Here is a 23,410-nt window from a genome sequence, read left to right on the forward strand (position 1 = left end):
AAAAACAAAAATGCAAAAGATAGAGAATGTAGCTCAGTGGTAAAGTGCTTCTGGGTTCAGTCCCCCGTTTAAAAGAAAGCAACAAAGAAGAAAGAGAAATCAGCCTCCTCTCTACTCTCACAGTAGGTTATAATTTTCCAGTGGCTATCTGAGGAACCCCCCCCACCACACACACACACAGAAAGCTCCCTGTGGGCAGCACCATGTCCTGTGTGACCTGATTACCCACACAGTCCCCTGTCTAGCACAGGATAGATGCTGGTAATACTGGTTGAGGGAATGCTGTTGCATGTCAGAACTAGAGAGGTCCATGGTGGCAACCAGTTGTCCCCTATTGCTTCTGCCTGTCTCAGTGTCATGGCTGGAGGAAGAGTTTTGGGGAGGATGAGTGATTTGCTCAAGGGCCCAGTGACTGAGGGACCCATTACCAGTTCAAGCCTAGGGATCTCCACTTTCTGCTTGTCCACCCATCCAGTGCTCCACCCGTTTGTAATTTCTGGAAAACCCCAAACTCCAGGCTGAATTCCCCTTGTTGGTTTTGAAGGTTTAGGAAACAAAACATCAAGCCCTGTAGGGTTGTTTTTTTTTTTTTAATTTTGAAGATAAGGGACCCATACCCAGAGGGGATTCCATCTGTTGGTAGGCAATGTGGACACATGCCTAGAAGTTGAAGCCTTGGTCCAGCAGGCAGTTATCTCTACTTGGGTTTGTCCTTGAAATACCTGACGCCTCCCCTGAAAGCCTGGATCATTGGTGAGTCATGGGAGTTCTGGGTCATGAACTGGGTACTTGCTTCGGGCTCTCTCAGATGGAAGCGGTTCAGAAAACTTTCCATATTCCAGGAGCCTGGAAGAACAGATGAGCATAGGGAGTCAGTAAGAGGGACCATGCACCTGAGAGCTGGCAGGGATTGGCCAGCTCTGGGGGCATACAACAAGCAGACTCTCCCGGCTGTGGGGCTTTGAGGACAAATTCCTGGGAAGCCTTCTGGTCCCTCGCTGCCAGGGATGCTAGCAGAGCGGTTGAGAAGTAGCAGAGTTAGTTGCCTGATTGTCAGAGGACAATGGGGACTAATCCCAGACCAAGTCAAGGCTACCTTGGGACTCCTTTCCCAGGGCCCCTTATGTAGCATACCATGGCTGGGATGTAGCTCAGCGCAGAGCATTTGTCATGCAGGCAAGAGGCCCTGGGTTCAACCCCCAGCTGGGAAACAACCACCACCACCAATAATATTTAGCACAGGTTGCCTTCTTTGCCTGCACAGAAAGGAAATGCCAATCAGGTGGGCCCATCACCCCTCCACCCACCCCCTCTTCCTGCAGCTTTCCTGACCCCATAACTGAGGCTTCATTGCTTCTTCTCTCCACACCTGGTGACCCCAAGTGCTGGGGCTGAGACTGGCGGGGCTGTCTGTGCTGGTTCTTACAATCTCTCCCCAACCACCCCCTGCAGCAGGGCTCGCCCTGTATGGAGGTGCAGCGATGGCATTTGGATTCTGGGGGGGGGGGAGTGAGTGTGGGAGAAATGTTCCTAGGCTGGGCCTGGAGACACTCAAGCAGCCCAGTTTGAAGGGGGCTCTCTTCAGGGGGAGATGACACACCAGGGGTCACATCTTCTGGGGTGAGTGTGAACAGGCCTCCTGGCAGGGTAAGGAGGGCACTTCCTGGGACACCAGCACCAGGGAGAGGTGAGGGAAGTGGTCAGAGGCACATTCCCACGCTCTTGTTTCCCAAAGCCTGAGCCTCAGGCACCCTGGGCAGATGGTTGCCAGAAAAATACAGGAAGCCCAGTTTGGATTTCAGATAAACAACAAATAATTTGTTATGTGTTCCACTTATTACACAGAACATACTTAGACTAAAAACTTTTTCATTGTTTAACCAGATTTCAAATTTAATTGAAATTGAATTGCATCCTGCATTTTTGTTTTCTTTTGGGGTCTAAATCTAGCTGCCTTCTCTGGATGGAGAGAACACTCAGGAAAGGCCTTGTTCAGAGCAAGTTAGCAAGTGGCAGATTTGCCATGGTCTGGTCAAAACCAATCATCTCCAGACAGAGGAGGGTTAAGGGCTGGCAGCCTGGAATTCTTAAAGCCTCACCTGAGAGCCACAGGTCACCAGTGCCACACCTGTTGGCTCCTGTGTGTACCCATTGCTCTTTTCATAACAAGAAGAAAATGAGTCCACCCAAATGTTCCTCTTCTCCATTTACCCTCTCCCTCCAGGTGTTTCAAAGATATTCTCAAGCAGAGGACAATTTTTGATCCCCAACCCAAAACACAATAATAGTAATAAAGCAAATAATAATAATAGCAGCAACAGGACACCTCTGCAGTGCCTTCTGTGTGCCAGGTGCTCTCCCAGGAGCACTATACACATTAAGGGTCATATTATGGGGGACTGGGTATATCCCTGGCTCACCGATGGGACGATGGGACCTTGTGCACTACTGGGGAGAAAACTTCTTGGGAGGCAGGGATGAGGTCAAGGTCTTTCCAGATTCTCTCAATCCCATCTGACTCAGTGACCGTGTACTTGGATTGACCTTGAGAGCTGCAGAATGAGGGCTTGCAGGGGTGTCTCAGGGAAAGGACAGGGAGAGTCCAGCTTGTTGGATGGGTGCTGACTGCCCTGGTGCTTCCACGGTGGGGCTTTGTGTCACTCAAGAGCCCTTTCGGAGGCACTGTGTCTGGTTGGAGCCTCTGCACCACAGGGATCGTGATGGCTGTAGAGGAATTCTGGTCTATGAACCTGGGAAACTTTGGCACGTGTAAATGTGTGTGCACACCAGTGCATGTTTGTGTGTGTTCACGTGCATGCCACGGAAAAGGCTCATGGGTAAATTGATGTGTGGCAAACACAAGGGGACAAGGGGCCTTCCCCATTGAGTGGGACAGGAAGGAACCTGGGTGGCAAGGAGGGAATTGAAACCAATCACGAGATCAGGGCAAGATGATGGAAAGAAATCCCCTATACCTTGAGAGAGACCAGGCTCCCCTCACACAGGAGCACAGGCCTGCCCGCTTAGAAGCTGCCTTCTGTCTGAGCTCAGAGTTGTCCCTGGTGCCTCAGGATTGTTCCCAGCCCCATTTCCGACAACCCTGTGGTTCTCGGGCTCCTTGGGCAGCTGTGGCACCCAGGCCTTGTGCTGGCTAGCCTCGGGCCACTTCCTCCCCTGGCTCACCCAGGACTCCTTAAACACCCCCCACCACTCTGTTTCCTGCCACAGAGGGCGAGAGGAACTGACCCTGAGCAAGTTCTAGAAGGAAGAGGGGTGAGTCAGGCACTCAGGGGTGTATGGGGAGAGATGGGGAGCTGTGGCTTCTGTGGTCGCAGCTCAGAGGAAAGCCCCTTCCTGTATGGCACTGCTCTGTCCCTGAGCTGCAGGGAAGCTGCTGCCACGCAGGAAGAGGGCTGTGTCTGTGCCAGGGCCAGTGAACTTGCAGCCAGGCTCGACTTTACCTGGGACAGGGCAGGGGCGGTGAGTGCACTCCAGAGGCCTCTGGGGGAAGGCAGCCTGCCAGTCTGTCTCTTGAGCTGTACAGTGGCAGCGACACAATGTCCTGGGCTCCTCGGGTCAGGGCTGCCGCCTGATGTGTAGGTTGGTCCCTGCAGGACCCATTTCTGCAGAACCAGCTGCACACCCTGCCTCGAGGCCGTTCCCTCCCTTGCTGGTCAGTGCCACTGGAGACCTTCTTAGGTGAGGGCTGTTGGATGCTGGAGATGTTTGGGGAGGAGGGGGTTGGGGGACAACTCATTTAAAGCTTGGGTGTCTCTGAGCCAACATTCTGTGCCTGACCTCCCGTCCGACACCAGGTGGAAGGAAGGACCCCTGTCTCTAGCAGTGGGGGTGGCCTCGTTCTCTGAGTCTCAGTCCTAGGAACAGCCATGGCTGGATGTTTGGAAATGACTCTGGAGGATGTCTTGGCAGTCACTCTTTCCACTTCCAGGTCCTGAATCTGAGGGGCTGGCTCTGCACAATTTGGCTTATCACACGATCCCCCTAGCTAGCTCCCTTGGGCCTGTGAGAGCCAAATGGGCCTCCAAGAGACTGAGAAGGGGATGTGCCCCCTTGTATTGTCCTGATTCCCCCAGGCTCAGGAGAATGCGGAGACAGCTCCTCTGCTAGAATGCACATGCTCAGTTGAGGGGACCTGGGATGCAGGGTCCCTTAGCTAACACTGGCAGCCATCCCTGGGCCTCTGTCAGGCAAGTGGGATGAGGTGCTTTACCTGGTCTCACTCCTGCCCTCAGTGACTTTCTAACAACACAATCCACAGAGGACAAATAAAAAAACTAGTCCTTGGAAGGGAGGCCTTGGCCAACAGCTGGGCCCTTGACAGATGCTCACAAGCCCTTCTGTGGGGCCAACTCTTAGGCTTTTCACCAGCAAAGGACAGTGCTTCCTGACCCCTGACTTGCCAAGGACATTCCCCACTGGACTTGTCACTTGTCCTTTGAGGGCTCTGAAGTGTTTCCCTGTCAGCCTGGAGACTGGGACTGGGGACTGGGAAGACAAGGGTGGGCTGGAGAACAAAGGGGCAAGGTTTTGAGCCCTTGAGCTTGGCTTCCTGCTCTGGAGGGACCTGGGTACCTGTCCCCAAGCTGCCCTGTCCCCCTGGGCAGGTGACTCCTGTCTAACCACGGCAGCCTCCCTCTTCCCTGCTCTACTCTCCTACTTGGCAGGGCACTGCTTCTTGTCAGGGGACGGTGGCCCTGAAGAAAACAACAAGAATTCAACTCCAACCTAATAACCGCCCCACACAGGGCCCGGCTCAGGTCTGTAATTTGTCTGGCTCGGCTGGAGCTGGCTGCGGTGGTAGAAGCGCTGATGCCTTTCTCCTGAGATTAATGATGTCCTGGTGGTGGTGGGCGGGAGGCCCGAGCCTTTTATTTTTTGTGCCATTAAATGACATCCAGAGACTTTCACTCAGGAGCTGAAAAGCCCTCGTTCCATCACATCCGATTACTCCTGGAGAATATTTGCTGAGTGGCTGATCCTGCAGGCTCCAGAGGCGACAGAGGCCTGAGGAGGTGACACTTGGCCTGTGGTTGGCGTGAGAAAGCAGGGAGGCTGGGGCAGTCCCAGGATGGTGAGGGGCTACCAGGTCTCCTCTGAAGAAGAGAACTTAGGAGAACTGGAAAGCGGAAGGATGATTCCTATCTGCCCAGCAAGTAGATCACCCAGGCCTCCCTTCTCCATCTTGAGGCTGAGGGTGAGGACCGGGAAGGGAGCCAGAGAAGGAGGCCCGAAAGCTGCTAAGGCAGCTCCCAGTTATCAACTCCAACATTTGGTAGTGGCAAAGGTTGGCTGGGACTTGGGGATTCTCTGTTGTCTCCCCATCATCTGTCTGATGTTCCTTGGGACAGCTGATGCGTGGCTGGATGGGGCATACTTCTCCAGGACGTCTGCCTCATGCCTATAGAGATTTCAGGCAGTCTCTAGCCAGGGTGCTTGTCTGAGTGTTGCCCAGATGGCCCCAGCTGGGTGGCTGCCAGGACCCTAGTCCTACCGGCCCTGCTAGGTGGGTGGGGCCCTTCGGAGGCAGAAGAGAGCAGCCTGCCGCAAGCCCACACGGTGATCAGGGGTGGTCCCTGGGGGTCTGGTGCTGGGCCAGGTGAACCACCATGGGAGGTCACGGCGGGTGGGGTGGGCTGTTTTGCAGTGGGCTGTGTGTGTTTGTGTCTGTCTGTGTGTGAGCTGGAGGGGGCCTGTCTGAGGCTGCTCTCCACGCAGGGCACCTTTCCCTCTGGGCCTCTTCCCTCCAAACTTCCCTATACTCTTCGTGCCCCTCGCTCCTCAGGTCCCTGGAGTTCCTTGCAGCAGCCCTGTTCCTGCCAGTCAAAAGCTTCCCATGGCTGATGGCTGCTTGGGGCTCTGGGCCCCTCCTGTCCTTGGCCCCATTATGCCCCATGTTTCACTCACCTGGAAGCCCCGAGGCCTTCAATGCTACAAGCAAGTCGTAAGCCTCACTGTATGGCAGGCCTCTGCCTGTTCCTTCTAATCCTGAATCCATCTGGCCTATAACCCCAAGGACCCTTGCCTGCCACCCTTATCCTGTTTTGCAACAAGTGAGCTTTCCCTCCAAAGGCTTCTGTGTGCCCCTGTGAGGGGGCAACCGAGCCACCCCTCTAGTCCCTGCCCAGGCACTGTGGCACGATCCTGGGCCCATGGCCTTGGAGTGACTCTGAAGCAAGCTTTGGCATTTGGCCTATCATGGGACAGTGAGAGAATTTTCCCAGTTCGTTCACCAGAGGATCATGAACACAGCTTGTCACCTCTGGGTGAGGCGACTGGAGTGTGGCATGGTGCAGACCACAGCTCTCCAGGAGCTCAGCCACAGCTTTTTACCTGAGGGAAGGACAGACTGTCTGCCTCAGGGCAGCAGGATGCAAATTCTCCCTGTCTATCCCTGGCCCGGGGCCCAGAAATCTGGTGGTCTGGGTGGAGGGAGAAGGTGCCTTGCAGCAATGGGAAGAGCCCTTCCCCAGGACTTAAGAAGATTGGTCAGCTCTTAGCTGCAGACCTTTGGTCAATCCTATCTCTCACTGTTCTGGGCTTCAGTTTTCTTGTTTGCCCCCAGGAGATGTGGCAGCTGTCCTGCCCACCTAATATGATGGGCAAGGCTCCAGTGAAGGGCAGGGCAGACTGGTGGCCCTGCCTGCTTGGGGTTGGGACAGGGAAGACATTTGGCCTGGAGACTGTCATTTGTGGGCACTGTCTCTTCAGGTGCTGGAGGAAGTTGATGAACGTGGGGGTGTGAGAATGTTCAGATCCATATGTGTGTGCAGGGAGCTGGGCACAGTGACAGGTGGTGAAAGGAAGGAAAGCAGAGGTGAGCTCTTCTCTCAAGGAATTTATACTTCGTGGTGGAAGAAAGGCTGACAGGTGCGGAATGGGATTTAGTGGCAAGGCAAAAAATATAGAGGCAAGGTGCCTGAGGAGGCCCAACAGAATGTTGTGAGAGGGGACACAGTGAGGGGGACACTAACAGGAGAGGGCAGCGCCAGGCTTGGCCGAGAGGGAACAGAGTTTAGCCCAGGGGTTATTGTGGATATTCACAAGGAAGTGACAGGTGTGCTTAAGGCAGGCAGGGCCTTCCAGGACCGGGAGATGGAGAAGTGGTGTGCCCAGGTCAGCAGGCAGATCTGTAGTTGGGTGAGGTTGTGGGTGGCTTGACATGAATAAAAAGCAGGGGTGTTCTGGCAATGTGTGGTGCATGTGAAGGCTGCTTGCGGGGTCCCTCAACGGCTTCTGTTGTTCCTCTGGAATCTACAAAACTCTATCTAGAGGCCAAGTCTGAGGCTGCTTCTTGGAAAACATGTAGGGGGACCCTGAAAAATCAGATGAGCCCAGAGGCCAGAGCTGGGACTTTGGGTGTGAGGAGGATGCAGAGCAAGGACAGGAAGCAGAGGTGGAAGTCTAGTATAGGGAGGCCTGAGAGGCAGAGTGTGGCCTTTGGGACAATGACAGTGCAACAGGGCCAGCTCTTGTCAGAGGCAGCCTTCAGGCCCTATTGGCTTCAGGGTCCCCTGTCCTTCCCCCATTTGCTTAAGCTGCTTGGATGTCTACCTTGCTCTTTGTGAGTGCCAGCTCCCCACGGGCTCCACCATGGTGACACACATGTCCAAGAAAGTAGGGACAGGTGGTTCCCTTGTCTACTACCAGCACCTGGCACCATGTAGGACCTAGGTGGTCTGGGAAATGTGGGCCATGGAAGGAGGGGGAGGGGCATGACCACGGGCTTCCTCAACCAGAGGCAGGGTAGCTGGACCCCTGCTAGGCCCTTGCCATGGTCCTGGTGGCCCACTTGCTAGGAAGCCTCATGGGAGGCAAATGTTGAGTTGGCTAGGGGAGTCAGACCTTGTCCACTCTCTGCATATGTGTGGCAGCACAGAGTTGAGAAGAGCCCAGGAAGGAGTGAGCATACCAGTCCTGGGTCATTGAGCCTCGGAACAGCTCGCTCGTCCAGCCCCTCATCCTGATGAGGTAGAAATCAAGATCCAGGGATGCAAGGTGGCTTGTCCAAGGTCACACATTGGATGTTTGAATGTCAAAATGTCCTCAGTTGCTGACCACATGTCTTGTCCTGAGTTACAGGACAAACAGGAATCCTTTGGAGATCTCACCTCCTTGGTCTTGAGCAATGCCACCCTGTCACCTATATAGATGGTCCTGACAGGTTCAATTAGAATAATCTTGAGCTCTCTTCTCACCCTCAGCCTGTCATTTACACGTGAGTCCCAGGGAAGGCAGGGGTCTGACTAGGACTAGAACATGGCTCTCTACCATGTTTTTTCAGTGAGCTGAACACTATACCACATTGAGAACCTTTAGGTTACTTCAGTTTCAAAACCGCTTTGCCAAAGTTTCTTATAACCTCTCAGCTAACCATCTATGTTGATGCCCCCTATCCAGCTTCCACAGCCTGACCTTTCCCCTTCAGTCTCTAGAAGCCATCCCTGATGCTCCCCTCCCTTCACAGCTCCATTCCCATGGAGAGAAAACTAGACCAAGGCAGGTCCCGGGGCCTGTATTCATTGGCAGGGCCCCATGTCCTGGCCTCTCGAGTGCTGGTCCAGACTGGGGCTGCACAGGTCCCCAAGCACTGCCCAGGTGCCCAGGCCCTCTGCACTGTGATGTTGAGCAAGGACTGCTGCTTCTGCTTTTGCAATCTCTCCCACTGCCTCACATCCCTCTACCTCTGGTGGCCCCCTGTCCTCTCTCTCTCTCATCACTCAGTTTGACATTCCTGGGTGGCTTCTCCTGTTAACATCTCTAAAGGCTTTCCTTGGTCTACCTGCCAATGTTACAGGTTCTCTGCAGGACCGTCAAGAATCTCTACAACCTTCCCATTTCCTTCCCATTTTCTCACATTTAAAATAAAAATCTTTGCATCTCTGGTTTCCCCAGCCTGGAGCTCCCTGCTCCTTTACTCAAGGATGCGATTCTCTTTCTGTGAGGTCCAGCCCTTGTCCCACCTGGAGCCTCAGGGCCACAGACATCTGTTGCTCGTCAGCAAATGATCACCTCATTTTCTAGGGAGGAAATTGAGGCCCAGAGAGGGTCATTGATTCACCCCAAAGTCACATCATTAGCTAGAGAGTGGAAGAAATATTTCCTCACCCTGCAGTGAAACACCTTTTCCCCCTGCCTGGCTGAAGAGGCATGCTGTCCTGGAGAACAGAGGGACCTAGGAAGGGAAAGGACCTAAGCCCACTTGGTGATCTCCTGTGCCCTCAGGGTCATAACTGAGCACTTTAATTACAAGCGGCTCCTTATTGTTATTTAATCAGTTCCAAGTAAGCTGCTTGAGGGCAGGGAAAATGCCCTGAGCCTGGGGATCAGGTTTTCTCAGAAGCTCCCAACACAGGGCTAGGCACCTGGAAGGCTGTCCTAGCGCAAGACTGGTACCTTGGCTGCAGCTTCCATCTGGGAAGGTCATTTTCTTGCTTTCATTTCTGGCAGCAAATGAAGCAGCACAGGAGCCCAAGGGACTGCATCCAGATGTAAGTTTTCATGAGAATGGAAGGTGGATCTTGTGTGTGTGTGTGTGTGTGTGTGTGTGTGCGCGCGCGCATACATGTGCACAGGAACGGTGGTTTGGGCAAAAGTCCACAGGGATTGATAAAGGGTCTTAGGACTGATGGATATCCAGACTCTTGGCCTTGCCACCTGTGACCCAGGATGACAGGTGGCCTTTGCTGGGCCCTCTCATCACTGTGTTTTTTGGAGGTTGGCAGCCATCAGATCAGGAGCCCCAGCTTGGCAAAGGTGGGCAGTGTCTTGGGCATACACAGCCTCGCTTTGTTCCTGGCCCCTGTCACTGCTCCTCCTGGTATCATCTAATCCTCTCTTCCCCTCTCCATTCTGCCCTTTGAAGGAAGCACCCAGGAGAGGCTCTTGGGTGTGACCCTGTCTGAGCATCTCCATGCAGGGCTTCTGCATTGGGACCTGGCATCTAACGGGGAGTGTCTGAGACACTGCCTCACTCTATGAGAATCCCCTGGGGGGTGGGAACATCCTAGGCAAAGGTGTTAGTTCCTGGCCCCTGGAAGTCACAGTGCCTGAGCTGGTGGAAAGGACTTCCTGACATCTTTGGTGAGATTGATTCCCAGGATGCTGGAGAAATTTGTCTTGGCCTGGAAAAGATGCAGTTTTTCTTCCTTCTCTGTATTCAAACTTCAAAGTTTGTCTTTGCTAAAGCCATTTAAAGAGATTTGCAGGTTGGCAAGGTGTAAGGGCACCTGGAGAGGGTTCATGGGTGGAAAGGTCCTCTGGGAGGCCTCTGATTGGTGGCCCCTGGTCGGCCTACGTCTGAGCCAGTGCTCTTCTGGACTCCACATTCCCCTTCTCTGGGGCCTCGGGCATTGGGGTTGTGACAATATCTGCACCAGCTTCTCAGTGGGTGGATGTTGGTCAGGGTCACTGGGTGAGAGGAATTGGCTGATGACATCCACCCTCCCACTCACTTTCCCGACAGCCTAGGAGATGTGCTCTTTGTACCCTCTAATGTCACTTGTGCCTTCCACACAGCCCTCCCTGTCCTAAAACTGGGAGGTGATAGGGTGCATAGGGATTACTTTATTTCCTATGCCCCCAAGAGAAATCTAGGACTATGGGGGGCGTAGCTCACACAGTTGAGTCACCTGCAGTGGGTTGCTGTGGCGAGCTCCACAGCTCCTCCTGCTTCCTGGCCCTGGTGGCTGGAGGACTGAGGCCAAGCAGGTTGGGTTAGTCTTTAGGAGGTTCGGGAAATGGGTCCTGTCCAGTGTCCGAGGAGAGCTGTTCAGAGAGGCTGGTGGAGGGGGCGTGGCTGAGGAAGTCTTTGCCCCAGCACCCAGATGGCAGGGCCGACCAACCAATTAGCCACCAATGAAGATAGACCGGCAGGGTGGCATTCCAGGGCCCTCTTGCTCAGATCAGCCTCAATTATAGGGTACAATTACCTGCTGAGGTGTTGTGGGGTATTTGCCTGCACATGCCACAAAAAGTTTCGGGGGTGCTTCTTGGTCTTTGGGACTTACTTTTGGGAGAAGACCATATCTGAGGTCAATGTCTCCTTTAGGGCCCCTCATTCCGGTTCACTCCCAAAGAACACCACTTTTTGACCCCAGTCTCCTTGGCTCATGGGTGGGGGTCAAGGTCCCGATAGCCCCACAAATGCATGAAGGTGCAGTTTTACCCAGAAGTCCACCCTGGCTGTAGTGGGAAGAACGCCAAAGCCTTACCTCGAGATTCGCTTTCCCTGGGAAGAAGAGAGATGACCTCGTCCCTTTCCTGAAGGTAGACTAACAACTGGTAGCGATGGAAGCCACTATTTGCTGGTGGGGAGGGAGGCTTGTAGGCTGCAGGTGGAGAAAGGGAGAGACAAGTGAACTCACATCTCTGCTACCCAGGGCAGAGCTCCTGCTTCCAGAGGCTGCTGGCTACTCGAGAAAACAACCCCCTGTGTCTTTCCAAGGCCCTGCTGACCTTCCTGGGGCCCCAGATGAAGGTTTACCTGCTGCATGCCATTATGTTTGGCAGGACCTCCCCTTTGGTATTTTCACTTCAGATGTCCATGTTGGGGTCTGGGGTGGTGGAGGAAAGAAGGTGGTCCTGGAGGAAATGCTCCAGGTTGGAATGAAGGTCTGGGGTGCTGCTGTGGCTTCCAGGGCTCACTGGGTCAGTGGGTGCTGGTGTTGTCCTGTTTTTGCTCTAGTCTATTTGGATGGATTTCCTGCCTCAAGAGAAACCCATCTTCCCCCGTGAGTGTGTTTGGCAGCGAATTTTTATTTATTTTTTTCAGCATTTCCTTATGAACTCAATCCCCAAAGAAGCCAGTTTCTTGGCTGGGTCTGGAGGATCTGGAAGTGGTTACGGGGGTGGGTGGGACTGGGTTCAAAGGTTTGATCATAGGCGCTGGGGCACTGAGCAGAAGGTTTGTCTTCCTCCTCTTCACTCTCCCTCTGGGAGACTGGCCTTTTTGGGTGTGGGGGGAAAGTGGGGTGGAGATGTCTCTTATCCTTCCCTTGAGTCTATGCAGGGACCTGGTTTTTGCTGGCCTGGACTGAAACTTCTAAACTGGGCCTCCTTCCAAGAATGCTGTGCCCCCTCCCACTCCCCTCCCCTCTCTCCACCTCCCTCTCCAAGGAGGAGAGTCAGGCGGGAGCCAAGAATCTTCCTGGGGTGGGTGGGGAAGGAGTGTTTTCAGTGAGGATGCTGGTGGGAGGGAGTGGTGGTACTTACGGCCATCCCCCAACTTTCCTCTCCTGACCATTAAACAAAAGAGTGACTGGCTGCTTGGCGCTGTTGGAAGTATTTCTCATTGTGTACTTCCGGCCACTGGGGCCTTCAGTGTGCCAACAGCCAGGGGAATTCCTGACTGTTCATCTTTCCCATCGCAAATCAGATGTGTGTGTGTGTGTGTGTGTGTGTGTGTGTGTGTGTGTGCGCGCACACACACACACACACACACATACACACTCAGAGAGAACAGAGCAGGGTGTGCCAGGAGCTCTGTGAGTTTGTGGTTTAGGGTCTGTAGTGAGGCAGGTGTGAGTATGGGAACAGCCCGTGTGCCAGAGCTCTGAGGCTATGGCAGAGGGTGTGTGTGCATTTGGGTAAATCAGCCTTTCTTCACAATCACCGCCAGTGCTGGGAAAGATTTCTGAGCATGGGGTGCTGAGTATCTCTTTGTGTGAATGAATTTGTGGAGGGCAGGTGGGATGTGACAACTTCTGGCCAGGCTGGTGGACATGGGGGTTGCTATGTACCCTTGAGATGGACATATTCCATGCTGCCAAAGCCAGATGACCAGGATTCTGTGTGGACAAGTCTGAAGTTGGAAGCCACTGGTGCTATGTCTTTAGGGTAGATGTAGAAGACCCCTCTCACTAGGGCTTTTCTAAAGAATCCTCCACTCAGAACCTCCGGAAGTACAAACTGGGGTGGGGGACACAAATGCTGGGGTGCATAACCTTCACTTATGGCATCTGCATCCTCCCCCACCTCCCTCTGCAGGTGGGTATGATCTCCATTTTCTGGAAGAGGAACTGGAGGCTGAGAGGTCAAGCCAGGCCACCAGGAGCTGGGATTTGAATCTAGACCTATGTGGGGCCTAAGCCCATGCTGCTTCACAGACCAGGAAGACTTTGTCCTCGGCCAGCTCACCACCTGAGTATCCCCTGTAAATGGAGTCCAGGGCACACCTTGGGAGTGGAGACCCGAGGAAGGGGCCTGGGGCGCTGGGAGAAAGGGAGGGCAGGTCCTACTCCTATTTTATTCTCTTTAAAACAGCAAACTTGTGAGACACTTGTGCAGATGACATCAGGGTGTACAGGGACCTTTGGGGTTGGTGTTTGCACTTTGCAAAGCAGCACCAGGAAGCTGTGTTACTATGACTGTCATCGAGACCCTGGCTGGGGGAGGGAGCATTGATGGTTTTACTCACGTGTTAGCACCTGGCCCTGAATATTCCCTTTCTTTAGGTCATTTCCCTGAAACGAGAGACAAACAGAGCCACGGTTACTTCTGGGGCAGCGTAAGCCAGCGCCACCATGCTTTAGTCCCTGGGGTCTACGAAGCAAGATGGAAGAGGAGGTGCATGGCTGCTCCTGGGGGATGGGCTATGGGGCTTTAGAAGGAGTCCCCAAGGGGCCTGGGAAGAGAAGACACAAGGTGTCTGAGGGTGGTCTGGAGGTGAAGGACAGACAGCTCTGGGAAATCCTGATAGGGCCCTCCCCAAAGGGCTGCCTCATGATCACTGTACCCTGAGATTGGGCCCAGCACTTGATTGTCAACCTGTAGATCTGGGCGCCTAATTGTTCTCGGGGACTTGCTAACCAGCCCGTCCTCTCAGGAGGGAGAATTTGGCTGACTTTGGAGACTTTCTGCAAGTTAGGCCAACGGCATCCTAAGCAACCAGAGGGAGGGGCTGGACGGCCTTGCTTGAGGAAGCTCATTCAGTCACAAGGTCTGGGCAGTTTTTTGGCCTCAGTTTCCCTCCTTCTCTTCCCCCTTCCCTCCACTCCAGTGTCTGTGGGATAATGAGGTGCTCCTGGGGGCGGGTGCTAATTACTGTTTGTGCAGGACTGGGAGATGCTCAGATGAAAGGGACTGGAGCCGGGCCCCTGGGTCTGTGCCACGGTTCAGGACCCCGGGCCATGCCAGGGAGCCCTGCGGCCCCTAGGTGTGGAGTTTTATAGTCTTAATGATGGTGATTAGCATGGTGCTTAATTGATTCTGCCAACACCTAACTGTGCCCTGGCCCCCTTTCCACCCAGCCCTTCCTGGGATGGCTCTTGCCCCTTGCCTCCAGCAGATGCTCATGGGAGTGCGGGAGAATAGGGGAGGGCTGGGAGGCCCCACCTGGGTAGTGGGGGAGAATTGGTGGTGGGAGTGAGATCCCACCCTGGGTGCCCACTGGCCCCTTCCAGAACCTACCTGACTTCCCTTTAGGCCGCAGCTCATTCATTACTGTCTTCACTTTGGAGTTTCCTTGCCAGTATCCCTCTCCCAGTTTGGGTCTAAGTCACTTTTGGTAGGAAGAAGGAGCAGGACACCCACCCCCTGCACCCAAGAGCCCACCACACTTGGTTTTCTGCCCCCTGTGCAGGTGAGTCTCTTCTTTCCATCCTTCTGGCCTCCCTAGAGGGACAGTGAGCACCCAGGCAGTCTTCACCTTCAGCCCCACCCATGCAGTGGCATGCTCCAGCTGTACCTGGCTGGCACTTCCTCTGTAGTCTCTTGATTCCCCCAGTTTGGGCTCTGAAATTGTCCAGGCCCAGATATGGCCAGGGACGGAGAGTAAGGGGTGGAAGCACTCCAAGAGGAGGTCAGGACCCAATAGGGGCCTAGCAGCCACTCTTCCCACCCTAGCAATATCGAGAGAACCAGAGCAGGGGCTGGGGGTGGGGTGGGTGGTGCTGGCCCAGGGAAGCCGGCCCAGCCCACAGCTCTGTTCTGCAGCCTCCTCCTCAGTCTCTCCCAGTCATCCTGGGCCAGGCCAGCGGTTTGTTTAAACCAAACAATGGCAACCCAGGCTGCCTGTTTCTTTTCAATTCCCCACAGGCTTGGGTCCCACCCAGAGTGATAAACAGGCCTCTCTCCTCCGAGGGAGGTGGTGCGGGTGGGAGCTGGGGCCTGTAGGTCAGTGAGCCTTGTCCCCAGGGCTGGGCCAGTGTGGAAAGTCTGATTTGCAGCCTTGCTCAGGGCGGGAGGCATCCCCCCACCCTTTCACCCTGGGAGTGTCCTCTCATCTACTGGGGCCAGCTTGGCAAAGACTGTATGTAAACTCTGGGGTGGGGTCACTGAGGCGAGCCACTGACCCTTCCTGCCTGCCTTCCCTTCCTAGCTGCCCCCACTGCCCCTGTTCTCTGCTGGGGCACAGAGGGTCTCAAGCTCATCTTATAGACAGACACTGGCTCTTGCTGGCAGAAAGAGCAGGCATGGACCCTGTGGTAGAGAGCTTCCACAAAGTGAGTGGATAGAGCAACTGTGATCTTCTTGGGTAAATTGATTGGCCAAGTTCCCTTCAGTGGTCAGTCCTGAGAAGCTGAAAATTCGGCCATAGAACCCAAACCTGGCAGGGGCCTTAGGAAACGGTATTCTGAAAGGTGAGAAAGTTGGGGTACAGAGAAGTCAAAATAATTGTCCTGAGCCATTTGAGTAGTGAATGGAAAACCTTAGAATGTTCAGGGAGGAAGGGGCCACAGACTCTGAGGCCAGCTGTCTCCAGGGCCTGGGCCTTTTGGTCCACAGTGCTGTCCTGTGTTTAATCCATGAAGTCCCAACAAGCCCACCACTGTTCTGGGAGACATGATTTTTAGAAGACCCTTATTGGTGGTGCAAGGAGTGGACGTAGCTCAATGTAGAATGTGAGCTCAGCAGGCATGAGGTACTGGGTCCAATCCCCGGCACCCAAAACATAAAAAATAACAGAAAATAAAACTCTTACAAAAACATCCAGACATAGTCTGGGTGGCTGGGGCTGAATGGAAATGCCCACTCCCCCATCCTATATCAGCTCTCCTTAAATTCTTTAGAAAATCATGTCTAGCCTTTGATCACCTTAGAAAGCTAGAACTCTCCAGGGATGGGTGAGATTCAGTTGCAGGAGGTGAGCAGGGAAGTCATAGTTGGCAGCACTGCTCAGGAGGAGAGCCAGGGAGTGCCCTGCAGGGGATGGGGTGGGAGCCAGGGTTGGAGGAGCACAGACACCACAGAGATGGGCTTTGGAAGGAGAATCCTCAGGAGGCTAGAGACTGCTGAGAGCCCCCTACACTTTGGGCCTCCTCTCCTCTACCTGCTACCTCCACCTGCCCCCTGCCTGGTCTCCAGGTGTGCTTGCTTCTCTTTAAGAAGGGCCAACTACCAAACCTCCTTTCCCTTACTGTAGCTAAAGACAGGTTGACATTTTCAAAAGGAACTTGTCTAAATGCTCAGGTTAAAAAAAGGAAATAATTATGGAAATTACAAACAGCGCAGACACAGTTGGGTTTCTGATCCTTAAGAACACTGAAAAGTCAAGGATGGGTTTTTCAGAACAGCAGGACAGGGGCACCTGAGGTGTTTGGGAGGTGTACTGGGAGGACATTCAGGGATAGGATGGCCTCAGGGAGGCAAATCTTCCTTTGTAGCATCTTCTGGGGTTGGGGAGTCTGACCCATGATCCTCTTAGCAAGGACATGGAGGAGGAGTGGTAAATTGCTCCTTATAGGCCCAGGATATAAGAAGAGCAGTTGCTCCTTTTCCTTAAAAGTTGGTCCCAGTGTGTGTGTGTGTGTGTGTGTGTGTGTGTGTGTGTGTGTATGTGCGTGTGCGCATGTGCATGTGCATGTGTATGTGAATGTGCACATGTACAAATGTGTTTAGGATGCTGGGTACATGCATGACTCCCTGGCATAGGAATAGGCACAATTTATTCTTATTCTTATGTGCAGGGGAGGAGCTGGGCCCTCTGGACACTTGGGGGGAATTTCTGCATTTATAGAACCTTTGACTTCCCGAGAGTTGGACCTAGGGCCTCAAGCTGCTAAGGACACAGTCTACATTAAACATCTGCTCCTTGCACCATCAATCTCTCTGAGCTTTAATAAGGGTCTTCCAACAACGATGTCTCCCAGAGGAGTGGTGGGCTTGTCATGACTTGGTGAACTAAACACAGGACAGCACTGTGGACCAAAAGGCCCAGGCCCTGGAGCCAGCTCTCTCCCACTTAAGCCCCCACTGTCTCTGTCAAGCTAGTTTGGAACTGGCATGTGAGATGCTTAGGAAAAGTTGGGGCTCCACTGAGGTCACAGCAACCCCATACCAGGATAGGGGTGACACAAGACTGTCTTACTTGTTCTGACTGGTTTGTCTCAGGTCAAATCAAGAGCACAACACAGGAAGCCAGGTGTCTGTTTGTGCCCACTATTAGTTTATATCCCTAGCAGGTATTCTCCAGGGGGCTGTCTCCCACCGATTGACCTCACAACACCTCATGTGTAGGAAGGGTAGAGTTTTATCCCTATCAGACTAGAATGAAAGCAGAGGAGCTTCAGCTTCTCCAGGGAAGGGATGCATTCTGCCATTTTTCTAGTCCAGAGACCCTCCTCTTCCGCCCTGGTTAGCCTTGCAGGCAAAGGCTATGTGGCTGGACTTGGCTAGTGAGCTCTGGTGGGTGGGGAAGGGGCCTAGCAGTTGCTGGTCCCAGCAGGGATGCTGGCTGTCCTCATTCCCTTTCAATTACCTCCAGGCAACTGCCCGCCCACCTGGGCTTTGAGAAAGCCTCAGGTCCTCACACCCACTGACCCCCTCCCCGAAGGTCAGCAGCACATTTCTTCGAGCACGGGAGAGATGATTTAATCTCTTCACCCACCTCTTCCCATTTGGACAGGGGTATTCAATCACTCTGCCTGGCTGTGAACCCCCGCCAGAGCGGGAAGTTTCAATTTTTTGATCTCTGAGAAGGTGGGGGGAGGCATCTGAAGAGCCCTGAACTTGAAAGGTGAGGCTTGGGAGTTGAGGGAGAGTCCTGGGAGAAATGAGCCACAGAGCTCTTGGATGGAAAATAGAGAGCGGGGGAAAAGAGAAAAGGGAAAACAGAAACAGAGTTCCAGACTCCCTGACACTGGCACCGAGTGAGAAAGCTCCTTGCTGTTCTGCACAGCTGCCTGCAAGCTGCCAAGTGGCGAAGGATCCAGGGAAAGGCATGGCACTGGGAAGTGCTATCCAGCTCTCTGTGTATTCTGCAATTAACAAAGGGTAAGTGAGTGGAAGGCACTGACAGCTCCCAGGCTCCGGATCCCCAGGGGCCATGGCTGCCAGGCCACTGAACAAATGCTGGCTTGGAGCAGACTCAGTCTGGGAGACCGTGCCTGCTCTAAGGGAAAGGCTTCCAGTCAATCAACCCCATGGCCTGATCTTTTGCCCTGGGATGGAGAAAGGAGGGACCACCACTGAGGTGGGTGCAATGAAGCCCATCCTGGCAGGAAGTGGTAAGAAGGAAACTCACAGATCTGAGACCTGACTGTTTCTAGACCCCAGGGTGTAGGATGGTCAAATATTTTGTGCACCTGTTTCGCTTGAGAAATGTCAAGATCAAAGACTTGATAGGCCACTTCCCAGCAACCTCATGGGCAGTGGGAACAGCATGGTAAATATCATCTTCTGCTTTATGGATGAGCAGCAGATCCTGGTATCTTGGTACCAATTGGCAAGGACCCCTGAGTTTTCATTCATAGCTTGGCTTCCAATCTGGAGTTGGTACTTCCCCAGGCAAGTGGGATGGGGTGGGCTGGGACTGAGGGGGGGGTGATTTACTTCTTGGAGAAGTAAGTATTTATCTAGGATGGGAGGAGCTTTACAAGAGCTTCATCTTTGCTGACACTGGGTTTTCCAAGACTAAGGTCAAGGTCAACGTTGCCTGTGGCTTGAATTTTAATTTTTGCTGTGCTGGACTCAGGGTCTGGAGCATGCTAGGCAAGTGCTCTACTGCTGAATTACTTCCCTGCCCTCTCTGTGTCTTGAAAAGTAAGGATTGCCCCGGCCCCCTGTTCCAGCCATGGTTCCCCAATAAGCCTCACGCTCTGAAGGTTGGGTGTGTGTGTGTGATGGTCTCTAGCAGGGAGCTGAAGAATGGCGGCTGGAGAGATGGGAAAAGGAATGCATGATTGAGAGGCTCTGTATTGGAGATGGAAATATAAATAAGTGTTCATGGTATTAAGGAGCTCATGGTCTAGTGGGGCAGATAAATCAACAAAGAAATAACTACAACAGGCAATGTCAGAGGAACACAGAGGATGGGAGTGCAACTGCTTGGATGGTGATCAGAGAGCTATTAACAGAGGCTACACTCCACACTCTGGGCTTTGAAGGATGCATAGAAGTTTTTTTGGTTTTCCGATGGACAAAAAAGGGACTGCTTCAGCCGAAGAAGCTGCCTACGTAATGTCTAAATGTATAAGTGAGATATGAGAAGATTTCCCAGGAATGGGCTGTCTACTGAAACAAGAACCAGCGTGCATGTCTGGAAGAGACTCAAAGGAAGGCTAGAAGACAGGTGGGAGGTCAGGCTTGAATGGCAGGCAGTGCTTCTGATTTCTGAGAAGCAAAGCTATCAGCAGGCTGACCCTTGAGTCCATAGATCCCAGGCAAGGCTGTTTCTGTTTTCCAAATGCTCAGCAGCTGTGTCCCAGGAGGGTCACCAGCCCCACAGGCTGGTTGAGCTGCCTCTCAGGTCAAGAAAGCATATGGATGGGGTGGGGCTCTGGGCCACTGCCTGTGCAGCAGGTCAGAGAGGATGCAGCCGAGTCCGCCACTCATTAATGACCTGGCTCAGAGCAGGTGAGTTCAGGATCCCTGGCCCCCAGTCACTGCTCCTTTACAAACAGTAGCTTTTTTGTTTCTGCTCATGAAAGAACAAAACGTTTATTGCAAAAAAAGATTTAAAATGCCGAAAAGCACTCAAAAGGAAAATAAATAAAAGCCTGGATTTTACCACATGGACATAACAACTGTCCGGAGAACATCCTTCCTTTATTGTCACTCAGATACCAGCTGCCAGCCCCTGGCTCCTTTGGGACCTGCAATGACCAGGACTGCCATGTTTCTGTCCTGGGTGACTCTTGCTTGGTGACACTGGCCTGAGTTACTTTCAGTCCCTGAAACCCAGGCAGTAGAATGTACCCCAGAAATTGTGGACCCTTGTTGGTCATGGTTTGCTCATTCTGTGGACATGGCTCAGGGGAAGGGTTAGGAGGAGGGTAGGAAGAAGAAAAGGAATCAAGCATCCGGCATGTGAGAAGACCCAAGATATTAAGATAGGTGGAAAGCAAATGCCACTAAAGATTGCCATTTCTAGATATGCAGGACAAAAGTCAGAGCTTTTGGTGTCAGAATACTCCATTTATCTGGAATCATGAAGGCAACAGGGTATACCTCCTAAGTACATTTCCCCTGATATCTCGACTCATATTTTTAGCTCCCTGACTTCTTTTATCTTAACTATTTTGGATAGCTATCTTATCAAAACACTAGCTCTTGTCTTCTTCAACACAGGACATGGAGAAGACCTTACGTAATCTTCCACACCATCATGGTTGTCACAGTGAACAACAGTTTTGCACACTACTACAGCACCAAGCTGTAAAGCTGAAAAGCCAATAAAAAGAAGGTGCCATTCAGCCTTCCACGCTTCAAGCTCCCTAGAGGCCAATAATGGAATGTTTACTCAGCGGTCACCACCTAAAGGAAGGGGAACCCCCTTGGGAGAATTCCTGCAGAGTGGCAGGCATTTTGCCAGGCTCTGAGCATGAGTTAGCCCCCTCTTTTCAGGAAATTCCCTACTAAGTGCAGTGGCCTCGGAGACCCCAGCTTGGACGGTGAGGGCCCACTACCCAGTTTAATGTGCAGACTTTGTGGTCTGTCTTCTGGCAGCCACAGGGACTCGGGAAATGGAGACATTCAGCTACAGCAGCCCTACTTGGGTGACTCAACCTCCAACAGGCCATTCTACGGGGCAAGCCAGCCTCAGTCCATGTCATTACCAATTAGCTATAAGACTTTGAACATGCCACTCAATTTCGCAGTGTCTCAGTCTCCATGTCTATAGTGATGGTAATGACACAGCCCTGATTTCCTCACAGAGTTGTGAAGATGCAATTTAGAAATGGAGTGTTCTGGAGTCCCACGGTGCTGTCCAAGTGCAAGGGTCATTACTGAGCTGAGCTCCCAGAGAAACTTTGTCATGAAACGACTGGTGGAGGAGGGAGGAGGGGCCTTGGTGGCTGTGAGCCTCAGAACCCACCCCACCAGCAATCTTTGGCTATGACAGGTCCAAGAAGTCTCTGGGCAGGGTCAACCTTGTGAGGCTAATGGCTGTGCCGGGGGCTCAGAGGTTACCCAGCTGTGACTGTGGCCCATCCTGCTGGGCCTGTGCTCACTCCGGGTGTGCGGAGCGAGTGGTGCGTGATGTTTATTAATATGCCTTGATGAGGGGCATTAGTATCTCTTAATGACACCATCTGAGCCTGGCCTCCTCCTTTTCTTGTTCCTTGCTCCTTTCCGTGCCCCCACCCCCCATCCCATGGAGACACATACTCTCTCAGGGACACAGAGACACAGGCAGGCTGCAAGGAGGCTCAGGACAGAGGCCAGGGTGGGAGCTGCTGACAAGGGGGATCTATGGTGGAGGTGGGTCCACCTGGGGGCAGGGAGAGAGCCAGAGCCAGGAACCATGAGGGGAACACACACTTTCAAAACATCGTTGCACGTTTCATGCTCACACACATACACACCCCACACTGCCACGTGCTCATAGACTCACACCCATGTGCTCACATGTACCTACATGCCCTACACGCTCACCTGGAAATGTGATCATATACACACACCCACATAATCACACATACACTCACATATGTGCTCATTTACACACATGTTCACACACTTACACACAAATGGTTACCCCACGTGCTCATACAACCTACATATTATACTCAGTATCACACTTCCTATACTTAATATGCACTGTGCTCACACACTCACACATGTTTTCTCTCATGCTCACCTACATCCTCATGTATGCATACACACACAAATGCACAAATATGCATATAAGTACACACACACTCACACCTGTTTTCAGGTGCACACTAATGCACAGATGTTCACACACTGGCCCTCTCCATGGGAGGAGCAGGGAACATGGCATCTGAGAAGAGGCCATGGGATTAGAAGTGGGTGTGGGACTCTCTGGCCCCTGGAAGGGCACCAGGACAAACAGACAACTGATTGGGAATGAGGTCTGAACAGGCTCTCGGCCAGCCTATTCCACTGCGGGTGTGAGGGTCATGGGCTGGGAGCTATGGAGGCCGGCAGGAGCCATCAACTAGGAGGCAGCAGGGCACCAGACTGGCCTTCCTTCCAGCCTGCATGTGGGAGGCTGCAGGAAATGATTAGGAAAGGGGTGCAGTTAATCCCCAAAACAAACAGGGCTTGGGAAACTGCAATGCAACCAGAGAGGAGGAGCTGCAGGGCTCACTCCTCAGCCCCTGCTCTTATCACTCTCCATCTCTCATCCCCAGCACCCCATTTTTCTGGCTGGGTGGCCGCACCCCCAGGAGGCAAGAACAAGGGAGGGCCCTAACTCTGGCTGGACAGAGGTTCCCAGCAGACCCCTGGCACCCACCTGGCCTGGGCTGTGGTACCTGGCCAGGTTGGTGTCTGGAGCCCATGCCTGGGGCTTATGGGGGCTATGATTTCTGCCTCAGGTGCCCCAGGTTCCGCAGTGTCTGGCCCAGTAGTTCTCTGCCTCCCCTCTAGTTGGCTGAGAGGTGCTCCTCAACCCCCGGCCCTGAGCCATCCCACCCTGCTCTCACTGCCAACTGGAAATGGTCAAGGGTCTCCAGGCTGCACGGCCCTCCCCACTTCCCATGTAAGAGAGGAAGGTCCTCCCTGAGATCCCAGCCACACAGGCTGGGGTAGGGGATGGAGTGGGAGGAGGGGCTCCACCTTTAGGAGCCTCAGCCTCGCTGGGGAAGAGCTGCCAGAGCCAGGAAGGGGAATCAGATTCTGGGTTCCCTTTTCTGCTCTTCCTCCCTCCTTTGCTCCGTTTTAGGATTCCGTCCTCTGCTTGGCTGGAGAGAGCTGCTTCTCTTCCTCACCACAATGGGCCCAGGCCTGGCTGCCTCATGAACAGGGAGGAGGGAGGAAAGGAGAGAGGAAGGAAGGAAGGAAGCAGAGAGGGAGGAGGGAAGGAAGGAAGAAAGGAAGAAGAGAGGAACCCAGTGGAAGAAAGGTCAGGAACACAAGAAAAGGTGCTGGCAAGAGTGAGAGGCTCTGTGAAACCGGGTGACAAGGAGCAGAGATAGTCCAAGCCCCGTTTGAGTCCCGTCTTGACCTTCTGAGGACTGACAGTGAGCCTGCCTGGAACCCCAGCACC

The 23,410-nt window shown here is 53.2% G+C and overlaps 1 protein-coding gene across 5 annotated transcripts in view; it reads right to left on the reverse strand.

Annotated features, from left to right (window-relative positions):
• Window positions 1-576: 576 nt before the first annotated feature.
• PEBP4 (phosphatidylethanolamine binding protein 4) overlaps window positions 577-23,410 on the reverse strand; it is a 190,713-nt gene continuing 167,879 nt past the window's right edge. For all 5 annotated transcript variants that reach the window (XM_081269476.1, XM_081269475.1, XM_081269477.1 and 2 more), the window contains 3 exons: window positions 13,436-13,481; window positions 11,232-11,348; window positions 577-846 (listed from right to left, as the gene is read on the reverse strand). In XM_081269476.1, the coding sequence (XP_081125602.1) occupies window positions 698-846; window positions 11,232-11,348; window positions 13,436-13,481 (312 nt within the window). In that variant the 3' untranslated portion in view covers window positions 577-697. The remainder of the gene's footprint in view (window positions 847-11,231; window positions 11,349-13,435; window positions 13,482-23,410) is intronic.

Source organism: Spermophilus citellus (assembly GCF_964194105.1).
Source record: "Spermophilus citellus genome assembly, chromosome: 16".
Taxonomy (NCBI): domain Eukaryota; kingdom Metazoa; phylum Chordata; class Mammalia; order Rodentia; family Sciuridae; genus Spermophilus; species Spermophilus citellus.